Raw genomic sequence first — 10,255 nt, forward strand, 5'->3', positions numbered from 1 at the left:
TAGTCTGAGAGTGAGACTAAGTTCTCCTTTACAGATTCCTTTCATCAGGCTTCTACTGATTAAAGTACAGTAATCTCTTGGAATTTCTAAAGGCAAACAAAACAACTCACATTTTCCTGCAATCAGAGAGCATTACAAGAGACTGATGGCTTGGTCCATAATAATTATGAAAATGTACAATAGTTCTTCTACAGTGTCCATATTTTTAATAATGATATTTGTGATAGCTCATGGTAACCATTGGTAAAACCACACATGGCTCCTCACTACCATGGTTGGTAACTATGTTTTCTATATAAAGAACTATGGCATGTTTGTAATTATAAAAAGCAGTCTAAATACTTTTAGAAACTTTTTCTGCCACAAATACCATAGTTAATACAGTACAGTTAGTGTTACTACAGTAAATCCATGGTACATATTTGTAAGTGTTGTGATCTGAGAATTGAAAAGCCTTCTAATTTATGTTTTCTACTGTTTTGTAGTCAGTGCCGTTTAGAATGTGGGGCCTGTTTGTTTTAATTAGCTTAATCACCGAGACATTTGGAGTTTTGTAACAGGCAATTCTGTACTGCATTCAAACGGGTTTCGTAATCCACTGCTGTGCATCTCACTGGTTCACAAATGCATTTAAAATACTCTGTTCGATTGAGACCAGTCCACAAATTACCACACCTGCTCTGCACTCGCGCTGCTCTATCCATTGAGCCGTGTTGATAAATGGTCCAGATGATGCTGGGGAAGGCTCATAAAAGCGCTAACTGATTGGTCAGTGAAACATTGCGATCCCCTGCCATCCTACATTTAAGAAATGAGCTCGCGGGCCACATGAAATGAAGTGAGTTTGACGTGTTATGTGGTGACTTCACTGTGAGTATGTGCGTGTATTTGTGTGTGTGTGTGTGATTGGTGGGGTCTCTTTTGCAGTGTACAAAGCACACAGTTGACTAGGGCTGGCAAGTGTTATGTTGCGTCAAAAATATTAAATTAACCTTGTGATGCGCTGCGCCGCTGCTAAATGCATATAAGGGAAACACCTTATTCCTCCATCACACGCGAAAGGCTAACACAACACACATACAAACTATTCTTCAATGTATTCTTATTATGAAAGAATTTTAAAAAAATCACGATTAATCTCATGATTTCCAAAGTCTTTATGAAGCCTTAAGAAAGCAGAATTATTCCATAATATAAAAATTATAAGTACTAAAATATTTTATTTATTTTTTCCTCAAATTTTCCAGTGACCCTCTAGCGGCTCCTTGCAGTTTTCTGGGGGGGTCCCCAACCCCAGTTTAAAAACCCCTGCTCTAGTGAAATGAATGCATCCCCATTTTCTTTTTCTATTCTTTAATTGGGTGGAAGAGAATGTGAGCCTCCAACTAAAGGTATTTTGGTGCTCTGCTTTATCTTAGACTAAACAGCAGTTATTCTCACAGTGGAGGAGACCCAGCCATGGCCCACGAGCAGGCCCACCATTCTCATCTGGCCTCTGCCAGTACCGAGGCCAGCCGTCTCTCCAGCGATGAGGGGGAGAATGAGGAGAGAGAGGAGAGCACAGAGAAACTGGACTGCCATTATTCGGGTTACCACCCACGACCAGCTGCTGTAAGTAAAAGAAACCTTGTGGTCTTAAAATGTTGTTTTCTACATTATTTTGCACTGATTGGAAAGAGGACCAATTTGGGCCATTTAGGGGATTTTAAAGGAAAAGTTCACCCAAAAATGGAAATTCTGTCATTATTTAATCACCCTCATATCGTTTCAAACATGTATTGGTTGCTTGCTTCTTTTGAAAACAAATTTGATAATTTGAACAATCTTCAAGCATATCATTTCCATTCAGCAGTAGAGCACAGTAACCATGCCTAACCACCATAAAAGTAGTCAACATGACTTGTGCGCTATATTCTAAGTCAGTTGAACTTTAGAACGAATCATTCTTTTGATTCTTTTTGAATGATTAGTTCATGAGTCTGACCAATACTCTTGGTCACTATGAACAGTGAATTATGTAGTGGTGTGGAAAAGACCTGTTTGAAAATTCTTCAAAATTCTGTTTTTGTGTTCCACAAAATTATAATAATAATGAAACAAAAAAACAGTATAAGTGGATAAGAATTTTCATTTTTGGGTGAACTATTCCTTCAAATTTAGATTTTTTTTTGTAAATGACTCAAATGCCTGCTCTAAGTGAATATATGAATATTTATTTTCAGCTTTTCAACTTTTTCAGCTTTTATAACTAAGCTTCTTTTAAAATATTAGTTGTATACGGGGCCTCATTTTTATTCAAATTTGGCCTGAAGTTTTGAGTCAGCTTCAGCAGGTTTCAATTCAAGTTGACCTTGATCTTATTGGCTGAATTGGTTTTTATGTTTGGTGTGACTATATATATATATACACAATTCATGTTGTGAACCAGTGTCAGCAGTGAATGCAAATTGTAGTTCTCTGTCTCTCTCACCAGTACTGCACTTTTGGAAGTCGATTGTTCGGTAGAGGTTGTTATGCATTTGACCGGCGCTGGGATCAAGTTCGGTGTGCTCTGACCACCATGTTTGACAAACATGTCAACTCACAAATGTGGAAGTGAGTGAGACTAATTATTTTATTGGCTTTACAAATTGATAATTCTTTCTTTACACATTATTTGTATACATATTTGTAACCACTTAAATTTATCTACTCATATACCATGTCTATCTACATGACATGGCCAAAAGTTTGTGGACACCGAAACACTACTCCCATGCAGGGCCGTCCTTAGGGCGGTACAACCTGTGTGGTCGCAGAAGGTATTCCAATTCATCCTAAAGGTGTTCAGTGGGATTCAGGTCTGGGCTTTGTGCAGACTAGTAAAGTTTTTCCACACCGACACAGTAAACCATTTTACTGGTGGCATCCTATAACAGTGCCACATTGAAAGTCATTGACTTCTTTGGTATGACTTCATGCTTGTTTTTATGCACCTCTTATTAATGGGTGTAGCTTAAACAGCCAAACCCGTCAATTAGAAGGAAGTGTCCACATACTTTTGGCCATTTAGTCCAGTGTTTCCCAACCGGGGGTATATAAGCAGGTTCCATGGGATACGAAAAATAATTGGATTTCACTTTGTTTAACCTCTAAAACAAAATGTATGAATTAAAATAAATATTAATGGGGATCGGGGCTTGGTAAAAATATAGATTTTCCAGTTAATCATGATCTTCATTTTAATGATCTCGATATTGATTATTAAAATCCCAAGATTGATTTTTTTTTTAATATGCAAAGTTCAGCACTGAGATCTATTCACTGTTTGTTTAGAGTAAAAGTTTGGAAATCCATGCAATCCATTTGTCATTGATAATGTTTCTTTATATCCTTTGTTATTTACAGTTAGTTGTTTATTAAAAAACAACAAAAGAAACATTTAATTCTAAAAGCAACTGTGCGACTCCACTCTTATGCGCTCAACCAGTTCAAAACTGCCAGTATTTTTAGTGACAGTACCGTTTTAGCATTTGTTCTACATATCAATGTAAATAGTATAAATAGTAATTATACATGTAAACAATAAACGTGTGTGTGTGTGTGTATATACTGTATATATATATATAATACTACATTTTTTCAAAAATTCAAACTAAATCTAACATAAATCAAAGGCAATCTGAGTAAACACAAAATACAGTTTTTAATGATAATATTATTTATTGAAGCAAAAAAGTTATCCAATAACAACTGGGCCTGTGTGAAAAAGTGTTTGCCCCCTTAGTTACTAATTCCCCAAATCTATGAAACTGCATTTATTATGTGGTTCAGCTGGACTAGACACACCCAGGCCTGATTACTGCCAGCCCTGTTCAATCAAATCAACACCTAAATAACATAAATAAAAGGTCTCACCCATTAGCACACTATGCCAAGGTCGAAAGAAATTCCAGAAATGATGAGGAAAAAGGTGATTGAAATACATCAGTCTGGGAAGGTTTACAAAGATATTTCAAAGGCTCTGGGACTCCAAAGAACCACAGTGAGAGCCATTATCTCCAAACGGAGAAAACTTGGCACAGTAGTGAAACTTCCCAGAAGAGCACAGTGATGACTCATCCAAAAAGCCAAGGACAACATCCAAGGAACTGCAGGCCTCTCTCACATCAATAAAGGTCAATGTTCATGACTCCACTATCAGAAAGACACTGGCCAAAAATGCCATCTATGGAAGTGTGGCAAGGCAAAAACCACTACTAACCCAGAAGAACATTAAGGCTCGTCTGAATTTTGCCAAAACACACCTTGATGATCCTTAAACCTTTTGGGAGAATGTTCTGTGGACTGATGAGTCGAAAGTGGAACTGTTTGGAAGACTGGTGTTCTGTTACAATCAAACACAGAATTCCATAAAAAGAATATCATTCCTACATTCAAGCATGGTGTTGGTAGTGTGATGGGGATGTTTTGCTGCTTCGGGGCCAGGACAACTTGCAATAATTGAGGGAAACATGAATTCTGCTCTCTACCAGAAAATCCTAAAGGAGAACGTCCGATCATCAGTCCGTGAGTTGAAGCTCAAGTGCAGCTGGATTATGCAGCAAGACAATGATCCAAAGCATAGTAGTAATAGCATCCACGCACAACTCACCACACGCCCCACCGAGAGCGAGAACCACATTATAGCGACTACGAGGAGGTTAACCCAACGTGACTCTACCCACCCTAGCAACCGGGCCAGTTGGTTGCTTAGGAAGCCTGACTGGAGTCACTCAGCACGCCCTGGAATCGAACTTACAACTCCAGATGTGGTAGTCAGCGTCTTAACTTGCTGAGCTACCCAGGCCCCAGCACAACCAGCTGTTAAGTTTAAGGGGGCAGTTAGTTTTTCACATGGGTGATATAGGTGTTGGATAAATTTTTTGCTTCAATAAAAAATTACTCTGGTTGCCTTTGTTTTATGTTATATCTCGTTTGAAGATCTTAAACAATTTAGTATGAAAAATACACAAAAATAGAAGAAATCAGCACTGTACCATATATATATATACTAACTACCAAAAAAATAAATAAAACAATGTTTCGAAATGAACAAAGTTTTAAGGTCCCCTGTGTAATTAACGCTGTCTGTTCTAATTGCGAGTTTCACTGCTCATATGGCATGGTTTTGCTGTTGATGAAGACACATCATAACCGGCAACTTCATCTTTTAATTTTTTTTTTTTTTATACATGAGGGATATTACAATATCAATGTTAACGTTATATTTTATTTAGACTTTTATTTAGGTACACATCTTGGGTTTTGTGTCAATCAAAGGGTACTTGAGCCTTTCTGATGGTGCTGTGGGAAACACTGATGTAGTCTACCCACATCTGTATTGTATCTGTATTTCTAAAGAATACAATTAATTTCTTAGAGGTTACGTTATTGTCATTTCTTGTTTTACTCTCTAGAAAAATCCCTCTGGTATTGGAGAACTCTTCAACAACACTAACAGCCTCTCACCGGGCAAGCACAAACTCCCACTCTTTCTCTTCATCCTCCTCCATTTCCACAGGCTTTCACAGCCTGTCCTCACCACCACCCTATGACAGCAAGCCAGTCCTGTCATACGGCACCACCCTGAATGCCCGCTCTTCTCAGCAAGCCTCCACCACCGAGCAGCCCGCCTACAGTGGCATGTCTAGACAAGTGTCTGCCTCATCACCCCAGATGCCTTCAGCCCACTCGTCCTCTCTCCCCTCTCTGGGCTCCAACCGACCCCTCAAATCCAGATCTGGAACAAAGTCCTTCAGGGTGAGGGAGCTATCCTCCAGCCTAAATAACTCTATCGTCAAGGGCAGCACTAATAGCAGTGCTAGTGTCAGCAGTAGCGGGAGCAGTAGCCTCAGTTCAGGCAAAAAGCGGAAAAACAGCTCCCTGTTAACCTTGCATAGCACTTACACCTCGGAATCTTCCTCCTCTTCATCTTTTAAGAAGAACTGTGCTGTAAACTCGGGCATCCTGGGGAGCACATACCACACTACGCTTGCCTCTACTCCAACTTCATCTTCATCTTCATTGTCATCTTCATCCCACAGTGGGGTGTACAGTGTGGGGGTAAACTGCACTCCAGGCAGGGCCAACTCTTTGAGTTTAAAGCAGGAGTCGACAGGTCGCGGTCCTCCTTCAGGAAGCCCGGCAGAGTCTATTAAGCGAATGAGCGTGGTTATGAACAGCAGCGACTCTACCCTCTCCCTCGGCCCATTCATACACCAGAGCAGCGATCACCACGGAGATGCACGCCTGGAAGCCAAAAGGAGGAAGGGCTCGCCTGGCTCAAGTAGCCTCAACAGCACAGGTCCATAATCAGAATCAATCCAGATTCAATTGAGTTTCTTTTTTTCATTTTAGTGTAGTTATGATCCAGATTCTGGTTTATTTTGGTTTATTTTTGATCCATTTTCAGTTTCATTTTACTTTAGTTTTGAGACTTGGATTCATATCAGTTTAGTGTTAATCTAGTTTGTTTCATTTCTGTTTAGTTTTAATTAGTGATGGGAGTCGTAAGGAATTTAATGGTTCAGATTCCTTTCTTTAATGATTCCAGTTCCTTAATGGTTCCATTAATGTTTCTTTTAGTACTTTTGAGGAAGAATTATTTGGAAATAAGAAATCCAATTTACTGCCCTCAGCAACCTGTTGCCAAATGATATTTCCGATTTCGACAGAACAAATATAACAAATCAGAATTAAATTAAATACAATTTACTTTTTGAGGCATAAATGCAATACAAAAATGCATCCTATACTATACATTAACAATTTTAAACAAAAATGTGCTAACATATTCCACTCATTATACAGACCCCTCACTGTAACCTAGATATTTTTTTTGTTTTTTATTTTTTTTTTAGAAAAGGAGGAACAAGTCTAAATAAATATTTGTGGTAATCAACATCATACCACAAATGCTGTCGGTTTGAGCTTAACTTGTATTGAACCCGGAATATTCCGTACAACAGTACGTTACACAGTTTGTTTCATTTCGAGTAGTAATGACAAAAGTCATTACTTGCCCTTCAGTAAGATTAATTCAGTAACATCAACTGATTTCAAGTATATTTTAATTAATTTCAACTCATAAGCAGCATTCTTTCGGAAATCAGACTACACTATTAATCTGTTAAGCAATATACTGTATAATGCAACAGTGCTTGTTAATATTATTCAAGTTATTATAAAATGTTAACAATACATTTCCTATGACGCACAGTTGCAAAGGTAAAATACCTCATTCTTCATTGAAGATGCCTTTTTTGTGTTCGTATATTTTGTTTTGTAATAGTTTTTCTATGTAAACATGCGCAAGATGATTGTCTTTGATTGTTGCGCCAGGTATCGCTACTTTTTCAGCGGCTCACAAATGCGAGTGAAACACTCGCATTGTAGAGCCCTGTGGTTGGGCTGCGTTTTTGCATTATAGATTCAGTAGAGTGGCAGCACTGTCACTAAATTACCCTGTCTAAGTATTTTAATATGGTGTTTCATCCACATCGGCGGAAAATTGCACGTTCAGGAACCATTAACAGAACTCAAAGTCATGAAAATCATACAGTTCCAAAAAAATAGAACTGGTTCTGTTCAAGAACTGGTTCTTGTTTCCCAATCCTAATTTTAATTCAGACTCTGTTTCGTATCAGTTTAGTATTAAGCCAAGTTTTGTTTAAGTTTAGTGTTTGTTCGGTTTCTGTTTAATTTCAGTTTAGATTTAATCCCGGCTCAATTGATTTTCAAACTTTATTCAGTAAAGGTTGATTTAAAAACTGAACTAACATCATGCAGAGCTGACATGCTGCTGATAAATCTCTCTTTTTTTCTGAATTCACATCTTCTTAAAACAATCCTAGCAGCCCTATATCTCAAAGTCTTTTGTAAACTTTACATAATTATTATTTGCTGTTTGCTGTAGTGTATAGTGTTGTTTTTTGTGGTGTCTTTTATTGAAGTGAAACTTTGTTATGACTTCTAAAGCATCTGGAACAGGAGGGGGAGGAGGACAGGGTCCTGGCAGGCCCAAAATGGCCAAGTCTCCATCAATCAACAACATCCACAGCAAAAACGCTCGCTCTATACCTGGACCCCCGGGGCTTTCCAACAATTCTCTCATTCATCAGGTTTGTGTGTCTATGGTTTTATTGTTTAATGTATAATGAATAATATTGTATCTTCTACACAGGCTTACATTTTTGTACTTCTTTTCCAGACAAAGGCTCGTCCCTGACACAGGTGTGGAAGCTCTGAGCGTGCTGAGCAGTAGGCTGGACCCAGAGCTCCCTCGGCCCCCTCATGCCACTCTGCACGAGGCCTTCTTTTTCTCTTACTCTTCCTACAATCCTCAGGGTGGAACGCACACTGGGTGGCCCATTGATGTCCTTCATGGGGATTTCCTCTCAAAGCCATGCAGGGGCACTCTGCGGGGATAGGATAATAAGCCAGAGAGATCTAGTTCTCTTGACGGATGTTATAATGAATCTATACAATGCAACATTTGGTACAATGCCTGCTGCGTAGAGCAAGAGCTGCCCAGCTCGAGTACTTCTGCTGGGGTTCGAAGGAACAGATTTGGGCTGGTACGTAGCCTCACCGACACTACCAAGCATTGGAGGGATGTGCTACATGGGCAACTTAGCTTGAGTATGTGGACTAACGAATGCAAGTGTGTGACGCCAGAACACTGGAAACTTAAATCCTACTCTGCCTGAACTGAGTCTTGGAGGAAGTGTACAGGAGAGCAAGGAAACATCAAATGTTCCTGCATAGAAACACAATCAACTAAAGTTAAACATAATACATGATTGCTTGCTCGCTCACTGGCAGGCTGAATACGATGTTCAAGCTGTGCCCACTGCAGACAGGAGTGGAGTTTTGAAAATGAGCAACTTAAACTTAAAGATTATGCAAATTAGAATTTTTCAAATTTCTTCAGACCACATTTTGTTTACAGGCTTAAAAAACTAGCAAATATATAGCAAACAGAACAAAGTACCATTCAGGATTCATCATGACACATGATACGTGAAAAACAATTATAAGTAAATTAAACTAAAAAACCTAAAACCTATATCTTGAATTTAGATAATATTTTTCAAGGGAATTTGAATTACCTTGAGACTTATTTAAGAGAAAGGTTTGGTTACTTTGGCTTACTTTCTTGCAATTCCTTTTTTTTTTTCTTTTTTTTTTTAACAGTACAATCAAAAATGAACTTGAACACCCTGCATTGGCTAAAGCACTTGTTTTAACCACATTCATTTATTAGAGATTTCGGTAATGATATTTTTCAGCTTTATGTTTGTAGCCAAGCAACAGTTGTCTCCTGAAACTCCAAAAAAACTTGAGAAAACACTGTAATCCACTTAAAGTTCACTAGTTCACCCAAAAATGAAAATTCTCCCATCATTTACTCCCCCTCATGCCATCCCAGATGTGTATGACTTTGTTTCTTCTGCAGAACACAAACAAAGATTTTTAGAAGAATATCTCAGCTCTGTAGGTTTATACAATGCAAGTGAATGGTGACCAGAACCTTGAAGGGCCAAAAAGCACTTAAAGGCAGCATAAAAGTAATCCATATGACTCCAATGTTAAATCCTTCAGAAGCAATATGATAAGTGTGGGTGAGAAACAAATCAATATTTAAGTCTTTTTTTTTTTTTTTACTATAAATGTCCATTTTTAGATTCTTCTTTTGTTTTTGGCGATTCACATTCTTTTTGCATATCGCCACCTACTGGGTGGAAGTAGAATTTATAGGAAAAAATAACTTACATTTTTATCTGTTTCTCATCCACACCTATCAAATCGCTTCTGAAGATATGGATTTAATCACTGGAGTTGTGTGGATTACTTTTATGGTGCCTTTATATGCTTTTTGGACCTTAAGTTTTGGTCACAATTCTCTTGCATTGTGAGGACGTACAGAGCTGAGATATTTTTCTAAAAATCTTCATTTGTGTACAGCAGAAGAAAGTAAGTCATACACATCTCGGATGGCATGAGGGTGAGTAAATTATGAGAAAATTCTCATTTTTGAGTGAACTTTTCCTTTAAAGACATATGCTTGCCTTGGAGAGTCTCATCACAAACGTTCAGTTTTAGATATATTAAGGGCTTGCTTTAGTAAAGCTTTTAGCACATGCAAAAAACAAAAAAAAAAACCAAACAAAAAAAAACTTTACACCAGGTGATGTTTCAACCTCCTCCAATTACTGATCGTAGCACTAAAGAA

At 38.1% G+C, this 10,255-nt stretch overlaps 1 protein-coding gene across 1 annotated transcript in view; it reads left to right on the top strand.

Annotated features, from left to right (window-relative positions):
- LOC127426003 (ataxin-7) overlaps nucleotides 1-9,512 on the top strand; it is a 42,932-nt gene extending 33,420 nt beyond the window's left edge. Inside the window, exons 10-14 of the mRNA XM_051672409.1 lie at nucleotides 1,419-1,611; nucleotides 2,474-2,595; nucleotides 5,439-6,325; nucleotides 7,999-8,141; nucleotides 8,231-9,512. Of these exons, the coding sequence (XP_051528369.1) occupies nucleotides 1,419-1,611; nucleotides 2,474-2,595; nucleotides 5,439-6,325; nucleotides 7,999-8,141; nucleotides 8,231-8,248 (1,363 nt within the window). The 3' untranslated portion in view covers nucleotides 8,249-9,512. The remainder of the gene's footprint in view (nucleotides 1-1,418; nucleotides 1,612-2,473; nucleotides 2,596-5,438; nucleotides 6,326-7,998; nucleotides 8,142-8,230) is intronic.
- Nucleotides 9,513-10,255: the final 743 nt, after the last annotated feature.

The sequence above is a fragment of the Myxocyprinus asiaticus genome, chromosome 35 (assembly GCF_019703515.2).
Source record: "Myxocyprinus asiaticus isolate MX2 ecotype Aquarium Trade chromosome 35, UBuf_Myxa_2, whole genome shotgun sequence".
NCBI classification, from domain to species: domain Eukaryota; kingdom Metazoa; phylum Chordata; class Actinopteri; order Cypriniformes; family Catostomidae; genus Myxocyprinus; species Myxocyprinus asiaticus.